The sequence below is a fragment of the Lytechinus variegatus genome, chromosome 17, assembly GCF_018143015.1.
Source record: "Lytechinus variegatus isolate NC3 chromosome 17, Lvar_3.0, whole genome shotgun sequence".
Lineage (NCBI taxonomy): Eukaryota > Metazoa > Echinodermata > Echinoidea > Temnopleuroida > Toxopneustidae > Lytechinus > Lytechinus variegatus.
The window spans coordinates 27,541,538-27,560,730 of NC_054756.1; the positions used below are offsets into that span (position 1 = coordinate 27,541,538).

Sequence of the window (19,193 nt, forward strand, 5' to 3'; positions counted from 1 at the left end):
TTCAAAGCTTGAAATAAATATATTAAAGGGTGATGATGAAGAAACTACCAGTCTAGTTGCCTATACTTCTACTAAAACTACTTCCTACTACTTAAGCTGCTGCTACTGTAGCCTACTACTATTACTACTACTCCTACCACTGCTGCTGCTGCGGCTGCTAGTCACTGCTACTACTGCTACTACAGCTACTACTACTGATGCTACGAGCACTACTAGTACTATTACTTCTACTAACTACTGCTGCTACTATTACTACTATACTACTACTACTCCTACTCCTCCTACTACTACTACTACTACTACTACTACTACTACTACTCCTACTACTACTACTACTTCTACTACTACTACTACTACTACTACTACTACTACTACTACTCTACTTCTACTACTACTACTACTACTACTACTACTACTACTACTACTACTACTACTACTACTACTCTACTTCTACTACTACTACTACTACTACTACTACTACTACTACTACTACTACTACTACTCTACTTCTACTACTACTACTACTACTACTACTACTACTACTACTACTACTCTACTTCTACTACTACTACTACTATTTCTACTTCTACTACTACTACCACTACTACTCTACTTCTACTACTACTACTACTACTACTCTACTTCTACTACTACTACTACTACTACAACTACTACAACTTGCAACTATTACTATTGCTTTCGACGTTGTATGATTGCGGTTATCAATATCATATCCCCTTTTTATTCTTGAGACCTATTTGGTTTTTATATTGTGATCATGTTATAACTATTTAAAATTGTGATTCTTGATAATACACTATCAAGAAATTAAAAACCTACAAGTGGAATGCCTCTGGCAGCCTAGCTTGCACTTCGCAATTCAACATAGCAGCAGTGCATACTTTGAAAACGACTGTAGAATAATTATTCACAAAAACAACATTCATATATAACAAAATACTATGTTCATTAACCATAAACGACATTTGACCTTGATTATGAGACGTAAGACGATCAGGGATACCTGATTACCCCTATGTTCACATTCCATGAACTTGATCCATAAAATTTCAAAGTTATGATGTCAATTCAACAAATGCCCCCAACATGGCAAAAGTTTAATGATCTCTGACATTAAGTCATGTGACCTGAAACTTACGCCGGGTGTGCACTGATACTTGATTACTCTTATGTCAAAGTTTCATGAACTAGATCCATATACTTTCAAATTTATAACATATCAAAACTTTACCTTGGTTAAGATTTTGTTTTGATTCCCCCAACATAATCTAAGTTCATGACCATAAATGACATTTGACCTGGGTCATGTGACCCGAAACTCGTATAGGATGTTCAGTGTTACGTCCAAGTTTAATGAACTAGATCCACAAACTTTCAAACTGATAATTGCAATTCAACAAATACGCCCAACATGGCCAAAGTTCATTGACCCTAAATATCCTTTGACTAAGATGTGATGACCAATAACTTAAGATTTCATTGTTGACGGCGCCGCCGCCGCCGTCGTTGGAAAAGCGGCACCTATATATATAGTCTCACTCTGCTATACAGGCGAGACAGAAATTGATGATTATAGCGGTTGCTCCATTGTTTGCACGAACGGCAGCAGACTACTTTTTTCATCGAGAGCGGATTTCTGTTCAAAAAATTTACCTAGTCCAACTTTGGACCCTTGGACAGATTTCAAGCATTGAGTTTGCACACTGCGCGGCTGCGACTATGAATGTTTTTTAAAATAAATATGGCGCAATATAATGCTTTCGATCATCACCTTTTTTTCTACAGCATGCGCTTGTAATTCAACTTTTAAAAATGCACAATTTCCCGTACAATTGCACAAGGGAAAATTATCCGTCCAAGAAAGTAAAAGAAGTAAGATTAAGTAATATCGCAAACATACAAAAGAAACACGTCAAAATGGGGATTGAATTGAAACACAATTCGTCATATGCCATTAAGTGTATGAAAAAACTTGCCAAAACTAAATGTAAAAATAGTATTTTTTTTTAATTAAAGCAAATCAATAGGAGCACTACGCTCGATCATGGCGATTATGACATCAACAAAACTTGTAACAACAACACTTACTGAAAAATATAATCAACGCAATGAGAATGGAGCAGAAGATAGTGAGACCATGATACGAATAGGATGTTTCCATGGTCATGATGGTGGGAACAAATACAATAATGGCAGCAGTCGAGCTCGCGTCGATCTGGCAACCAAGCTCTGCCAAGACACAGTGGCGACCTGTTAAATATAGATAACAACTTTCTACAGTGCGTATAAAAAAAAGTTTACACTTAGAAAAAATCCTGTAAAATTATACATTTGTAATGTCCTGAAGATTTTTCCAAATTTTAATATTGGTACAGCTCCATTTCAGCAAATGATGATATAACTGTCGAAAAATATTTCCGCTTGAGTGAGCACCACATCCTTAAAAAAAAGTTAGTGAAAAATGATTTGCGCAGAACTTTAAAATAGTTATGCGAATAAAAGTAGACCTTAATAATGAAGAAAATATATGTGGAATTTAGCTAGTAAAATTGATTTGAAGATATCTTTTACCTTTTTAAACTTGTTTCCTTGCCCAAAACACTTTGAAGAGTGCATTGCGCCCCACCCTACTCCCACACACACCGAGGCCATCGTGACGATATTTGCTTTACACTGAGCTGTGATTTACATGAAATGGCTTGTGGGCTTGATATAAATTTTGTTAATCATTGTCAAGTTAGGGAAAAGTGTGGAGATACAAGTATTAAATGAAAAATGAAATGTAAACCTACTGTAAACTTAGTGAAAAATATCTGGAGATGTCTGATATAAACTTTTGTTTAGATTCAGTTATGTCCTCAGATCCAGCTGGCACAAAAAGGGTAAAGGATGTGTTTACTAAATGTTGAAATTTCAATTTGGGTTGCAAACTTGTTACAGAATGCTTGAATGTATCCGTTTTATTTCAACTGACTAAAATTGCAAGGGAAATGTATGAGAAATTTTTCGAAGAGTAAGTTTGATTTCGCCCTTTCCCCCGTGACACAGTGTGAAGACGAGCATTTCTGCGCAAACAGATTTCTGCGAGCTTTACAAAAATTGACAGTGCTCATTCAAGTGTAACATTCTGTCAAAACTTTTACTTCCACTGGATAGATGAGACCCAAACCCAATATTATATGTGAAGAGAAATTACCCACATGTTGTATGTATTTTTATTCCCAGGGCTTTTTCAAAGTGAAGACTTTTTTTGATACGCACTGTATAATGTTCAAGATTGTAGGCTGGTGGATGCATTGGGTGTAAACGTGCCCCGACCCTCCCGCTGTGAGGCAAGAGGAGTTCCGACACTGGCAAGCGCAACAAAATCTGTATCCCCTTTTCTGCTTTCAACATGCCAGCTGATTTTCCAAACTTTCGTTCCACCTCCCCATGCAAGATGTGTACCCCACTTTAGTTCCACCTCCCCGTACTCGAACCAGCCTACGCCCTTGATATTAGGACTATCATACTGTGTCGTGCTTTTGTGGAGTTGTCTTGACGACCGTGGTGAAACCCTTGTTTAATGCATGCATGGATCATGATGGAGGGGCGAGACTGGTGCCCCACTTTATTTTTCTTTGCTCGCATTCTCCACTCGGTGGCAGCTTTCTTATTTTTTTTAGCCATTTTGTCCCATACTTCATGTCTGGCTCCATTAACATTCTTGGCTCATGGTGCTACTAGTGAGAGGTGTCGTCTCTTTTAAAGTGGCAACAGTTATGCTTTGGTTGATGTATTGGTTCTGACAATTGTTTTGGCTGTTGGTCGGGGGTAGGGGGCACTTCCATTCACGAGTGGATACCATGCGCGACCATGGCGTCTCGAAAAGCACCCTAAACACGTACTTTCCATATTCTGAAAATGCACCCCTTAACAAGTATTGGCGTGTGAAACCCTACCCTTAACAAGTATTGGAAACAAAACGATACTCTTGGCAAATATTCCCTGAAATGAACTCCTAAACAAGTACAGGAATGTTTTATTGTTACGGGCCCTTCGGTCGTCGGCTTTACCTTATTTGGTTTAGTACGACCCCATGCACCTTCTACACCTCGCGCAAATCGGACTCTAAACACGTAGTGTTGGGGCAAAAAGGACATCCTTTATAAAACATATAATTTTGTTTTATCATCCCCGCAAATTCGACCCTAAACACGTAATTTTCCTAGCGAAATAGATACCCTTTTTTCATGATTTTTGTGTTTTTGACACCCTTATCACGTTACGTACGTAACGTGCCCTATCGTAAAAAAGACATCATTTTTACGTGTTTTTTTGGTCGCGCATGGTATCCACTCGTCAATGTAAGTGGCCCCCCCCCCCGGGCTGTTGGTATAGATTTTTGTTTAAAAGAATATCATCGCAATGAGGGGGATCTACTAGCTTATCGGTGGCCTTCTCACAAGTACTATGATATACGGCGCTGTTGAATGCTGCATGTGGTATACGGAATGCCAATTGAGATAATCTATTCGGTTGTTTCCTTCGTATTTATTTTATTGTATTCTTTTTTCTGACTTTGTTTTCTTTCTTGGTCGTGGATTTTTTTTTTTTGGGGGGGGGGACAAAGCAGGCAAGTCCCTCCCCCAACTGAACACCAGTAGTCTAATCTATCGTTTGATAATGATTTGAAGATTTCGATATCTACATGAAAATTAAATGAAAATAATATGGTAACAACTAACAAGTCATATTTTCAGTCCTCCATTTTATTGAACCCCTTTAAGACGCGAAGCATATATCTCAACTATGAACGTCACATTGAAGCATTGAAATATTGTTGATAGATCATGATTATCGCACTTCGTGATCATCGGCTTATTCGTAGCTGCAAATCATTTTATTGCTTATATATAGTATGAATTCAGTTTTATGATTTTTTTGTTTTAATGATGAGGGGCGTATAGGTATGCTTTTCTAAGTGAGGCTGATGTGGATTGGCAACGAATTTACCGGCAAATATTATTGCCAACCAATATTTATGTAGATCCACGCATTTTATTATCTTTTCTCCCTCATTTTATTTTAGGATCTCTTTCTTCTTGTTTTTCTCTTCTCTTTTTTTCCTTTCCTTTACGTTTTTTTTTCTTTCCGAATTCTTCTTTCCTTCAGCTTTCTTTCCTCTTTGTCCTCATTTTCTCCCTCTCGCCCCTTTTCTTCATTTTCCTTCGACGTTAAAGCATATTGACGGTATCCAGAGTACGGGGGATGGTGGTGGGGGGGGGGGGTGCAACGTTAGCTATACAGTATACGGCTCTGGTTGAGAAGTCACTAGTACCGTGTTTACATCGGCTGGAGACCCAGGAGCTGGTGCAGACTTAGCCTCTTGTTGAGGCGCTGGCGGCTGCTTCCCGAGCGCGAAGCGAGGGATTTCCTAATTCGCGAAGCAGCCGACAGGGCCTCGACAAGAGGCTAGCGCAGACTCGATCGCCCTTTTTATGTGTGTGAACGCGATCAACTTGCACCGGCTCGCGGTGCAGACATGGCAAGTTTGATCCGCCAAAATAGTTGCATCAGGGGAGCGTTTCATGAAGAGACTCAGTGTCGGACGTTTCATCCGACAAGTCCCATTTTATCCGACAGTTACCATAGTAACAGTGTCTCTCACCTAATCAGAATCAAGGAAAGATGTCAGATCTGACAACTTATCGGACACAAATGTTGATGAAACGCCCCCCCCCCCAAGAACTGCGAGCCAGTGCAGACACGGCAATATTTCTCCGTGTCAACACGAAGCCTAGTCTGCACCGGCAATTAGCGCGCTTTTTATATAGATGTACTGTAAGTTTATCCAACGATCTGTGTTTTGCCCGTTTTGCCCCGCGGGCTGAGGCAGCGTGTAAACACGGTAACAAACACTCGAGTGGTAATAATAATTATGGATGTTTGGGTCGATAATTGCAGGTATTAATCATCTTTGCACTACATTCGAACAGCTAGGGGTGGATCATGCAGCTGGGGCCCCGCCGGGGCTCCGATGGGGTCTTGAAAAGGAGGAGGAAGAAGAAAAAACATCTTAAAAAAGAAAAAAAAGAAATTAAGTGGCTATACACTGCAAAATCTGCGGTATTGATTTACCACCATGCAGCCGGAGCTATATAGTCCAAACCAGAGAAGCGTTAAAGGTCAAGTCCACCACAGAAAAATTTTGAATTGAATAAATAGAGAAAAATCATGCAAACTAGCAAAATGCTGAAAATTTCATCTAAAATTGGATGTAAAATAATGAAAGTTATGACATTTTAAACTTTTGCTAATTTTTCACAAAACAGTGATATGAACAACTCAAATGAGACAGTCTATGATGTACCTCACTCACTTTTGTCTTTTTATTGTTTGAATTTTGCAATATTTCATTTTTTAATAGATTTGACAATAAGGACCAACTTGACTGAATCATTATAGTATTAAACAATGCTCAATCCACTTGTTCGGGACGAAATTAATAAATTCACTTGACAATGAAGAGAAAAATAGAATATTCCCTATTTCATATAATAAACTACAAAAGAATAAATGTGTTGATGACGTCATCAGTCTCCTCATTTGCATACCCACCAGGATGTGCCTATTACTGTTTTGTGAAATTAAGCAAACTTTAAAATGTTATAACTTTCTTATATTACATCCGATTCTGATGACATTTTCAGCGTTAGGCCTATGCCCGGGGGGGGGGGCACTTACATTGACGAGTGGATACCATGCGCGACCAAAAAAACACGTAAAAAGGATGTCCTTTTCACGATAGGGCACGTTACGTACGTAACGTGATAAGGGTGTCAAAAACACAAAAATAATGAAAAAGGGTATCTATTTCGCTAGGAAAATTACGTGTTTAGGGTCGAATTTGCAGGGATGATAAAACAAAATTAAAATGTTTTATAAAGGATGTCCTTTTTGCCCCAAAACTACGTGTTTAGAGTCCTATTTGCGCGAGGTGTAGAAGATGGGGTCGTACTAAACCAAATAAGGTAAAGCCGACGACCGAAGGACCCGTAACAATAAAACATTCCTGTACTTGTTTAGGGGTTCATTTCAGGGAATATTTGCCAAGAGTATCGTTTTGTTTCCAATACTTGTTAAGGGTAGTGTTTCACACGCCAATACTTGTTAAGGGGTGCATTTTCAGAATATGGAAATTACGTGTTTAGGGTGCTTTTCGAGACCCCATGGTCGCGCATGGTATCCACTCGTGAATGGAAGTGGCCCCCCGGGGGCCTATGCTTGTTGGATTTCTATCCAAATATTAGACTTTGTGCAGTGTCACTTACCTGTACATGTATAGGTACTGACATTGATATTTATACGCGATCGTTTCATTCTTAGAAATAAAACAGTGAGAATCAATATAAGCATTTTCTGAAAACCTAAAAATAAATCTGAATTTGTTTGCTAAATGACTATTTAATGTTGCTCTTTCTTTGATTCAAATAAAGAACAAAATAGTTAGCACACCATTATCCAAAACAATTTTAAACACAAATAGATATGACAGTTATTTAAAAAAACAATATTTACTTGCTGTAATGAATATTCATGCATTAAAATATGACGTTAATTGAAAAGTGTAAATACATTCAACATGATTTTATAAGTAATAATCATCTTTGCCTAATCGAGTTAGATTTACTCAATCAAACAATCAAAGCAAGCTATCAATACGTGAATTTTCTTAAATGTAAATTGAACCCAAATAAATCAAGTAAATAAAGGGAATTAAAAGACAAGTTAAAACTACTTAAAAACGAAAAATAATTACAAATTGTAAATTTTAAGTGTGAACTACTGATTCAGATTTTTTTTTAAAAGTGTATATGCAAAATCGTTCCCATATGAAAAAGAAGAAATATCAGTTCCATTGTTGTAATCTTAATATCTTCTTCTTCTTCTTCTGGAAACAGTACAGTCCACCGTCTGGTGTATAGTCGTACAGGACGTTATCGAGTGAGAACATTCAAATTTAGAATTTCCTCTTTATTACCTTCTTGTAAGGACAAGAGTGAAATTACGGTACGTATGAAACAATCAAACAAAAAACACATCAGGTAGCAAAGTGGGCGTGGCCATTTCAGGAAGTAACACTCACGTCACATGTTTGTAAACACAATTCCCGATCGCGATGCGCACGTGTATCGCGCCGGATCGATCGGACTGCTTTCGAATGTACTATACTCAACTGACTTATGACGTACTGTGCCGAGCCCGAGAGCCGAGTTGGGTTTCCTGCAAATTCTTTTCTTATATTGATCAAGTGTTCACAGGTATTATTTATTATTACTTTGAAGTCAATGGATGTTGTGTCATTCGCTGTTTACAAAGTAAAGACAGCCCTGATCCGCTCTGCTAAACTGTTTGTGCTCAGAAGGTGGGCAGGTTGGTTTTGTAATCTCATCATGTGCCCCATACGTTCACATTGATGTATAGTCATCTTAATCTATAGTATACAATGTAAAGTTAGATTCGGTTCTGATGCTTTATTCACTATAAATGAATTATTGATTTACATTCTACTCTTGTTACAAATGTTATTCACACCTGTGATTGTAGTAAAAGAACCCCAATTATGATATATTCAGAAGAAAAAAGAAACTTACTTGAAAGAAGTTGAACTTCAAGTTCAAGTTCAACTGACATGACTGAGAGTTTCATTGGAAGAACAAACAAAGTCAAACTTGAATTTGACTTTGTTTGTTCTTCCAATGAGTTAAACTCTCAGTCTCAATGATAATCTCAGTTAACTTTAGGCTAAGTTAAGTAGATCTATAGAGGTCTAGTAACATGAATAAAGACAAGTTAGGCTAGCCACTTGCTCACTGCAACCATCCTGCTAGTGATCACTGTGGGGAATCTACAGCCCAGGCCAGGGGCCCGTTTCTCACACCGTCGTAAGTCTAACTTCTTGCCTAAATCGGAGTAAGTGAGCTACTTATCTGCTAACCGTTTCACAAAGCCCTCTTTGCCAAGATCCGGTACAACAACCTCACTAAATATTTATGACACCTCCGAACGTGTCCTAATTTCTTTCTTAATAATAATACTCGATATTTGTAACGCGCTTTTCCCAAATGGCCCAAAGCGCTCACAATTTCAATTCACATATAAAAGATACAAACAAAAATCAGAATGACATATTAAATGAAGGCTATTGCCTAGAACAAGAGATTTTTAAGTGACTTCTTAAAAGACTTGATTGTTGGCGATCGTCTAATTGCAAGAGGGAGCTTGTTCCATTCCATAGAATGACGGAGTGGCATCACGTGGGTAGATTATGACAATTGACATGCAAAAATGCCTAGAAATTTGAAAATTATAATCTTACATGATCATAGAGGTTGAAATTTCATCACAAAACAAGTGGGATAATGCATTCAATGACAATTGTAATACAAAGGAACTAAAGAAAATATTGGTAAAATGCCACAAAACCATTTATTTTGAAATAGTGAAATATCAAAGATTCTACCAGTATGTCGGGCCCTCGTATTTATCGTTTTCAGACCCCTTTTAACATTTGGATGAATTCTATCTCTAATTTATGCATAGAATTTGTCAGATCATGTGTTTGGGTATCAAATATTTAAAAACTTTATGTTAAAATATATTATGATATTTGGAATCATACTAACCCAGGGAACTCCTACCCCGTCTGATCGGCCATTTTTGTTATGAATTGTCTGTCATCCCGAAATCTAAGATTTCGGGATGACAGACAGTTGAAGTTAGCTTATATGTTCTTCGTGATCTGAGCATCTTTCAAAATATGGGCATTGACGTCACAATGGATAAATAGTGGCAATTCCATACAATGATCAACCTTTTTGTACAACCTTTTTGTTTTGACCCCCATTTTTCTCAAGTCTTGCTTCACTGTCTAAACTCACCAGATCATGGTCCTTTGAGAACATTACAAACTGTCAAAAGAACCAGAAATCAGAGACAGAAAACTTCATGAAGGTCCCACATATGGAGGGTCGGACGTACATATTTTGTGGAATTGCCCATAGGTGATAAATAAGTAGGCCTATAGCGAGGTATCAGCTGAATTTTAACATCTACATTCTTCCTGCTTCTGCAGGATGTAAGCTACGTAGATCTAGCTGAAAATAATTCGGACCAAATATTTTTTTGAAACTTTCAGGTGCTGAAGTAACTCTGCAAAATTTGCTGAAAATGACATGGATTTCCATTTTATCTGTGGAATGTCCTTAAAAATTAAAATGTGAACTAGAAAATATAGATGTGGTGCTCCTAAATGATATGAACTTTATGAAATTTAGTTTCAGATATTTGAAGACAATGGAAATTGTTAACTTGAATGCAATTGAGGATGCAGCTGAGCGGATCAAAGGTCATGTACATCTGACCCCGGTAATGACCTGTGGAATGATGGACAAGATGGCTCCAGGAAGGAACCTCTATTTCAAATGTGAACTTCTCCAAAAGACTGGCTCATTTAAGGCAAGTTTATGGTAAATGTAGACAGCTGGCAGCCGTTTGTTTCGAGGAGTTTTTAAACATTTCAAATTAAAAAAAAATTTCCTCGTACACAGACGGCTCGTGAAGGTGCTGCCACCATAAGGAGGTTTGTGCGATACACCCACCCAGCCAGCCACCTCCCACCCCCCCCCATGTGTCATCTTGATGTCAAAGTTTGATCCACTTTTCTTTTTTTTCACACTACAGAAATTTCCCTTCACCCCGGTAGATTGGTGGGATGAAGACCCCCCTCCCCCCTTTAGCCCCACTTATTTCCCAGGGATAAAGCTTAGCCCACTTTGGTTTTGTACTATGTTTTTCCAAAGTGGGCTTGCATGGTATAAAATAGTACGGTACTATCTGGCTTATTACAGTGATGCTAAGAACTTCGGTCTGAAATTGAACTGGGCTGAGGAAAAGTAGGGCTAAACATTAGCCAATCATAAAAGCAGGTGCATTCCAGGTGAACATCTTGAAGAGATTTTCATTTTTTGGAGATGAGCAAATTAAAGCTCCCATATGTTGGATTATCATGCCTAATGTACCAGAATGTGCACTTTTTAAAAAAAAGTGACAATTTTTTCCCCTCCCCCCACAGATTCGGGGTGCCTTGAACGCAGTGTCGAGGCTTGTTGAGGGCGTGGCCGAGGATCAGGAGAAGCCGAAAGTAGTGACTCATAGCTCAGGGAACTTTGGTCAGAGTTTAGCCTTTGCTGCCAAGCTGAAGGGTCTCGATGCGTACATAGTGATGCCAGAGACTGCTCCACAGTGCAAGGTCAAAGCAGTGAAGGGATACGGAGCAGAAGTCATCAGATGCAAACCTACAGAGGAGGTAAGTATTAGGCTTGAGCAAAGATACTACAAGGGGAAGATCGGACACTTTGGCGATTTTTGGAAACGCTCCCAAACGCCCGAAAAATGCTCCTGGGGAAGGGCGCCCAATAGTGTTGAGTAAGTAAACCATGGCACATCGGCACGCAGCTGTGTATAATACATATGGGGGAAATGAGAGAGGGGATTTTGGAGAGGACTCAAGGGTGGTGCATGGGAATTATTCCACCTTTTATTACCCAGAAACCTCTGAAATATATCCATCTTTAATTCAAGAAAAAATTGAAGAAAAAAATGTAAAATGTAAAAATCGTCTATTCCTTCCACACTTCTTCATTTCTCTCATATGTTTTGTACACAACCATCTCGCAATACACTAAGGTAAAAAAACGTTGTTACCGTTACTTAATGCTGTGGGGTGCTCTTTGTTTCATGACACGGTCTACATACTGTCCGATCTTCCCCTTGTAGTATCTTTGGCTTGAGTCACTACATTAATTTTTAAAAAGTTTAAAGATAAATACCAGTTTTGGTAACCATCTCAAAATGAGTTTGAACAGAATCCAATCAAATTACCAGTGTTTGTATGTATGAATGAAAAAAATATATGCCAAGTGTCTCTGGAATGAAATGCGTAATTGCTGAGAAATGAGCACAAAATAAGCATGGAATTCCATCAAATGTCAGGTATTTTTCTGAGCAATATTAATACACTGTCCCACGTATGCTCTCCTATGTTAGTGATTATCAGAATTATGGATTTTCAGCTAAAGTTTTGTGATTTCACAAAGATGAGTGTCTTTCAATGTACCAGGCCAAGATTTATGATAATATTTTGACAATTAACCTTGATTTTAAAGACTTTCTCATGAAATGATTGTTTGCCGCAACTACTATCTTTTACCTTTAAAGCATGTCATTAGCTTTGGTGAAGGGGCATTTATGCAAACTATACACCGTGTATTTGACTACTACAAAAGTGTCATAGTCATTGAATGCATTTTTAACAATTTGAATTTAAAAATGATTATTTTTTCTTTCGGCAGTTAGGATTTAAATTTGAACCTAGCACTCCCTCTCGGTAATGTTATATTGTCATTAAAAAATAGCACTTGCTTTAAATATTTTAGGAATTGGATATTAAAAAGCTACTGACAATGATCCTGAAATTTTCAGTCCATTTTACGCTTGAGAAGGTGATTATTATAAACAAGACACAGATATTCTATATCGAGCGGGCACCAGATTGAATTAAAGTCCGATGTAAAACCACCAATTTTCAACAAAAAGACAGTACCCACTTCTCACAACAGGCCCTGCTATTATTATTCCCTACTCGCGCAAAGCTGCTTAGGCGCTCAAACATTCAAGGAATTACATGTGTTTCCTACCAACTACCCATTTACCTCACCTGGTGGGTGTTCCATAAAGGCGTTCGTAAGTTAAGAAGAACTTTAAGAACAACTGGTGATCCTATCTTGTGGTTAATGGTACATTGAATTGGCAATGGTTTAGCATGTAAGAAGGGTTCACCAGTCGTTCTTAAAGTCTCTCTTAACAACTTTAAGAACGACTGGTGATCCTATCTTGTGGTTAATGGTACATTGAATTGGCAATGGTTTAGCATGTAAGAAGGGTTCACCAGTCGTTCTTAAAGTCTCTCTTAACTTACGAACAGCTTTATGAAAAGGCCCCCTGGGTTGAGCGCAGCACAATGTGAGTAAGTTTCTCGCTCAAGGAAAACATGACATGGCTTAGAATCAAACCCACGTCCTTCAGATTAAAATACAAAAGTTGTAAACACCAGACACCTACATGTTTCATGAAATGAAGCCCCGATTTCTTTTTGCGTGAATTAACTCAATTAAGATTTTCAGACATTATAGTGGCTGTTACATTCTTTTTGTTGTTACCATGGTTACAGTCAAGAAGGACAACGGGAGAGGAAGTGCAGAGAAGGACCGGAGCTCATTTCTTCTCTCCATCTCAGACGTATGATGTCATAGCAGGTCAAGGTACCATCGGTCTCGAGCTGTTAGAACAGGTGTGTTTGAAGGGGTTAAACTTCGTAATTCCAAAGGTTCTTAATTCCGAAGATTTGTAATTCAGAAACACGTAAATTGCCTATACTTCGATGTTAGTTAATCCGAACATTTGTGGCATTATTCCGAAGGTTCGATAATCTGAAAACGAAATGAGGTTCGATGTTCCGAAGGTTCATTAGTCTGAAAACGAAATAAGGTTCGTTGTTCCGAAGGTTCGTTAATCCGAAAACGAAATAAGGTTCGTTAATCATTACGTTTTTGGACCAACGAACCTTCGGAATTATGAACCTCATTTCGTTTTCGGACTAACAAACCTTAAGAATTACGAACCTTTGGAAATACGAACCTTTGGAATATCTGAACCTTCGGAATAACGAAGCTTCGGAATTACGAATGTATGCGGTTTGAAGGGATCCTCCAGAGTCCAGGATGAAAGAGATACGATTTGAACAGTTTATTTTCAGTTGGTCTAATGCCAGTTTGTCCAATTACCGACTTGTCTACTCTACTATCATTTGGTCTACCATCAGTTCGTCCACTATCCACATGGTCTAGTTGCCATTTTGTCCACTCACCATTTCATCTCATAACCAGTTGGTCCAATAGACATTTAGTCCATGTACCATTTGGTCTAATTGGCGAAATGAATGAAAATGAAATGGAAATTAGACCAACTGGCTATGAGACAAAATGGTTATAGATGAGCTGGTGATTAGACAAAGTGATTATTGGACCCAATGGTAATTAGACCAAGATGAAATTAGATGAAATGTTGATGGACAGAATGGCATTAGACTAAATGGAGGTGAACCATGTGATGAGTGGACGAATTGGCAATTTACCGATTTGATCACATGACCAGCCACCCCAAAACCGACACCAAGTTGCCAGGGAAGGTTCTGTGAAAATAAATATCAATAATTTAGTAAGAAATAACAAATGAGCTCAAAGAATAACTCCTCCTCTTCATCAAAATTTGACATTAGAATGTTAAATTTGAAACAAAAGAGATACAGGAGGTTTTTAAAACCATACCCCCCCCCCCCCGAAAAGCTTGCAAGTTTAATAGAGATTGAAGTGGCATCTCACGCTTGAGTGAACCCCATACTTTGAACCTTGTTTTTCCTAATTCCTTGAACCTTTCACCAAATTTCTTCTACAACAATCAAAGTATTTGTGTTGAATACTGCTTATCAATGATGACAGTTATACATTATTTTTCACTTAGGATTCGCTTTCTGAAGCTTAATTAAAATCTCAAAATTCATTTTCGGCAACTTAATGTTGGATTTAGGGTGGCAGGTCACACACGAGAAAGTAAAATCAGAAAAAATACCCAAACTTCCATCAAATCGGACAAGGAATAACAGTTATGACCTTTCAGCAAAACAGATTTATGCATGTGTTTATCGTCACCAGATCCCTGTCAGTAATAGAAATATGACTCTCCAGCTTAATAATGAACAATTAGTCAAAATAAACTCTGAGCTTAGAATACATTAAGAGATGATGTTTAATCTACTAGATTCTTGTTGATCTTTACAGGTATCTGGTCTTGATGCTGTGATAGTACCGGTAGGAGGAGGGGGCATGATATCCGGTATCGCAGCTGCCGTGAAGGTAAATTAACATTTGAGAATGTATATCATCTAGCTAAGGTCTGGTATAGATACCTTGGGTGGTATTCTGAGATCCATCTTATCTCAGATAATATTTTATCTCTGTTAAAATCAGTGAGATAAAATACCCTTAAAATCTTTCCGAATTGGTATTCTGAGAACAATTCTATCTTCATTTTTATCTCTGTAAGGCACACCTATTTTTTAATCAATATCCAATGAGAAACACGCTTTTATAGCTCTCTCTTATCTAACTCAACCAATGGCAATCCATTCCGCCAGGAGGTGTGGCAAAGGAGTGAGATTGCATCAATGTATTGACTTCAAATACGCTTGCGCGTCTTTAAAGAGATTTCTTTTTAACTAAAATGACAATACTCTCATCTTTTTTTCGAAGTCTATATCGCATCTTTTCGAGCATCATTTCAAAGACAATATTAGTCAAGAAAAGTCTTCTGAAATGATTCCTGATTGTACAGCAATAACGTTAAGATGTTCTTTTCAGTAAATATATCATTTTCTTCATTTTCATTTCAACATTTAGAGTTAATTCACCTAGAAATATTGAAGAAATCAACGTCGCAGAGATAAAATAGCCGCTACCCTCTTTCAAGTTTATTTTATTTTTTCTTCAAAGTAACAGTGGCGCAAGCACATCATCCGCGTTGCAATTGTGAAATACGCGATTGGCAAGTCTACGCAGGCACTGCTCTGTCGCGTATCATATAGATACACAAGATAAAATTTTGAATTTTATCTGAGAGATAAAGTGTAATTTCAGATTACCAATTTCATTTTAAGAGATAAAATGAAATATTGTAAAGATAAAATGACCTCAGAATACCGCCCCTAGCTTTTATAGGAAGTGGTTGGGAACAATCCGAAAGGGTTTATCACACCGCCAGCATGCTTATTCAGAACATCAAAGTTTACTTACAATAATTCAGGGTCGCATGAAGTTCTATTCATTTTAATACCACATGCTTTTCCTTGTCTAGCTAATACAGGAAACAGCATGCTGGACTGCATTATAACCAAAGATCATGGGTTCAAGTCCATCCCGGGCGGATGACTGAAGTCAGTGCGTTGTGTTTAAACGTCTCTCCCATGTTTCATAGATTGCAGGCTATGTTACAATGGAAAACACTCCGTCCCTCGGATAGGGTGTTCAATGGAGGTCCCGTGTAGAGGAGAGTCACCACCTTTGCACGTTAAGAACCCACTGCACTATTCGTATAAGAGTAGGGGGAAACCCCGTTGTAGCGGTCCACCTGCATTCCCCCCAATCAGTTATATCGGGAGGAGAGACCTGCTGGTCATAGTGATTCAGTTCGCTTTTCGCATTTTATCAGTAACATATTTTTTTTCCAGTTTCTTAATTGCATTAATTATATACTGTAAAGTGCATCTAGGTGGTGTGAATTTATGATAACATAAATTTTTAGAGAATTCCTAAAATTTGTTCTGGATCTTTTTTACTTTGATTTCAAGTGGTACTTTATTTTCCAGAAATTACTTCCTGAAAAAATAAAACGAAAATTGACCTTGAGCTCTCCTTCATCTTGGAAGATTGTTATTACTGTATCTTCAATTGTATCAAAATTTTAAACAGAGCAAAAACCCAGCAATCAAAGTCTTCGCAGCTGAACCCCAAAATGCAGATGACTGCTTCCGATCGTTCCAAGCCAAAAAGCTAATTCCATTACCACCGGGCCCGGTGGACACCGTAGCTGATGGTTTGAGGGTTTCTATTGGCGAATCTACTTGGCCAATCATTGAGAAGTACGTTGATGATGTTATCACCGTCACAGAAAACGAGATAAAGGTGGGTTTGGCATCCATGTCGATTCCTATTGATGTACACAGTGCTACATGTATATACAACTCTTATGTTACAATTTAAGAATCCAAATATGTTTCAAAGATGTGTAAACAATTTTGAGTAGAATAGTTTCCAACTTCCTAAGTTCCACCCCTAAAAACGAAATCACAGATCTCGTTCCCTCCATGACATTTTCTGTCAATCTGAGTCAGCATCACTCATGAAGAAAAACTACCATTAGAGGATACAACCCCAGTTTCGAACCTTGAAAAACCTTGAATCTCCCCGGGCCATGCTATTTAAGTATCTAAACAGGTGTTTCTTTACCTCGATGGGTCCAAAAAGAACTAAACCGCAATTGCGTACGCAGTGTGGTACGCAGTGTGACTATTTCAGCACACTCGCGGGCCACCACATGCAATCATTTGTATTTCCTTTCTCTTTGTAGTTTCCTTATTTCTGGGATGATTTTCTTCGTTTGAAATTGAAAACGAATAAACATTGGATTTCAAAATGCAAAATGCCTTGAAAACTTAATTATACATCAAATACAATAATATCAGTCCTAGTGGCCTACTACAGGCAGAGCTGCTCTTATGTAATCACAGCTGCTGTTTTCAGTCTAACCCTGGCTCAACACCTAGGCTTGCCTGCGGATGTGAAATGTTACATAATCAAATTGGTCATGCAGGCAAGGTTTTTGTTAGTGGGGTATAAAACTGCAGTTCCATACCTGAGCTGCGGTTTTCTTCCCAACGAGGGTTTGACATAATGTAACATTTCACAGTAGAGAATGTAACTTCCCACAGCTCAGCACATGCTCACAATAGAATCATGTGCATTTACACCGATATTTCGTTCCAAGTTTTGGAGCTGATGAAAAATTGTAAATGTGTTGCTTGTGCAGAGTCAAGGAAAAAACTGCTATTTTGATTCACCAATTTTCAGACATGAAAAACCTTGATAATATTATACAATTAATGCACATTTATGAGTGTGTTATGATGATGCAGCACACTCGAGGGTATTTACAATTATGCGAAAGCAAGAGGCGCTTGCGCCGAGTGCTTTTACATAATATTTTGAATGCCCGAGAGTTGCTCGCATCGTCACTAACATCACAAATCTTAAAATGTGCATTGTTTTATAAAATGGGTCGGCAAAATGAATTTTTCATGGAAATCTTGTTCAAATCCCTCCAACTTGTGTACTGTCAATTATGACGTCACAGGTGTATCTACTATGCGCGCCTAAGTTCAAAATCCTAGCCAGCCTCTTTTACTGAAGGCGTATCAGTTTTTACGTGCTATTGGAACTAATGCTGCACAAAAATTGCACAGTGCTGCACGAAAAAAGCACGACTGGAAGGTTGCGCGTAATTAAAGCATGAACACGTGACTTGAATACGCACTCACCATTGGCTACATCCTTGAACCCGTTTCATAATAATACATGTACTCTGTTCTTTAACCATTAATACGTTGCAGAGAGGAAAGTTTCTCAAAGGGGAACCCAACCTTGGTCATAAAATGTACTATTGGAAACAGGAAATAAGAAAAACAGAATGGTGAAAGTTTGAAAGAAATCGGACAAGCAATATATAAGAAAGTTATTGCTGCTTTAAAATTGAGATCCCTAAGACTAGGTACATGTAAATTTCAAATTGGCAACTCAGAACTGGGTAAGTAAATTATCACAAGCTTTGTGTTATGGGCTTCAAACACAGAGCATTACTATTGATTTTTTACAATTGATTGTACATTGTTGTCAATGCAATAAATCGTGAAAATCGATTACTTCTAAGCTTTGTGTTCTGGTCATCCTTTTTTTTCACCTGCAGGATGCAACCCGTTACATCTGGCAGTTCATGAAGCTCTTCATCGAGCCGTCTGCTGGGGTGGGTGTGGCTGCAGCTCTCAGTCAGGAGTTCTCCCAAAAGTCCCAGGATTTGAAGAATGTAGCCGTCATACTTTGCGGAGGAAACGTGGACGTGGACTCGGTTAAACATTGGTTATGATCGCGAGACGCACATGTATCTCCAATGTTGAAGACACTTGGTTATCAAGAAACTTGAGATGATTTTTACAAATGATCTTGGAAATACTTCGAATTAGGTCTTGAGTCTTCACTCCATGAAATTGACAACATTGGACTCTTCAAATCGTCCGTCAAAAATACTCACTTATTTCAGCAGATGTGCAGTAATTAGCGTAATTGGATGAGCCTGTGCCGATGGATGTTTTTAACAGAAATATGGTGCAATGTAAATGATGTGGATCGTCATGTAAATACACGCTGTATGTACACCATATATCACAGAAACTCCTCTGAACTGGA

The 19,193-nt window shown here is 38.2% G+C and overlaps 1 protein-coding gene across 3 annotated transcripts; it reads left to right on the forward strand.

Moving 5' to 3' along the window:
- The first annotated feature begins 8,234 nt into the window (after positions 1–8,234).
- Positions 8,235–18,882, forward strand: LOC121431439 (serine racemase-like). Of its 3 annotated transcripts, none has more exons than XM_041629008.1 (7): positions 8,236–8,324; positions 10,341–10,521; positions 11,138–11,371; positions 13,295–13,414; positions 14,961–15,035; positions 16,647–16,859; positions 18,697–18,882. In XM_041629008.1, exons 2-7 carry the CDS (start codon positions 10,360–10,362, stop codon positions 18,871–18,873), a joined length of 981 nt encoding a protein of 326 aa, XP_041484942.1. In that variant the 5' UTR covers positions 8,236–8,324; positions 10,341–10,359; the 3' UTR covers positions 18,874–18,882. The 3 variants fall into 3 exon arrangements, with proteins under 3 accessions (XP_041484943.1, XP_041484942.1, XP_041484941.1); XM_041629007.1 differs by lacking the exon at positions 8,236–8,324 and adding an exon at positions 8,331–8,428; XM_041629009.1 differs by lacking the exon at positions 10,341–10,521 and having other exon boundaries at positions 8,235–8,324.
- The last annotated feature ends 311 nt before the right edge of the window (positions 18,883–19,193 follow it).

What these genes read in the sequence shown, in the direction of transcription:
- LOC121431439 (XM_041629007.1), top strand. Translation starts at nt 8,352, where the DNA reads ATGGATGTTGTGTCATTCGCTGTTTACAAAGTAAAGACAGCCCTGATC. An exon ending in GATGCAAACCTACAGAGGAG is followed by an intron (nt 11,372 to 13,294) that starts GTAAGTATTAGG and finishes CCATGGTTACAG; the next exon opens with TCAAGAAGGACAACGGGAGA. An exon ending in TCACAGAAAACGAGATAAAG is followed by an intron (nt 16,860 to 18,696) that starts GTGGGTTTGGCA and finishes TTTCACCTGCAG; the next exon opens with GATGCAACCCGTTACATCTG.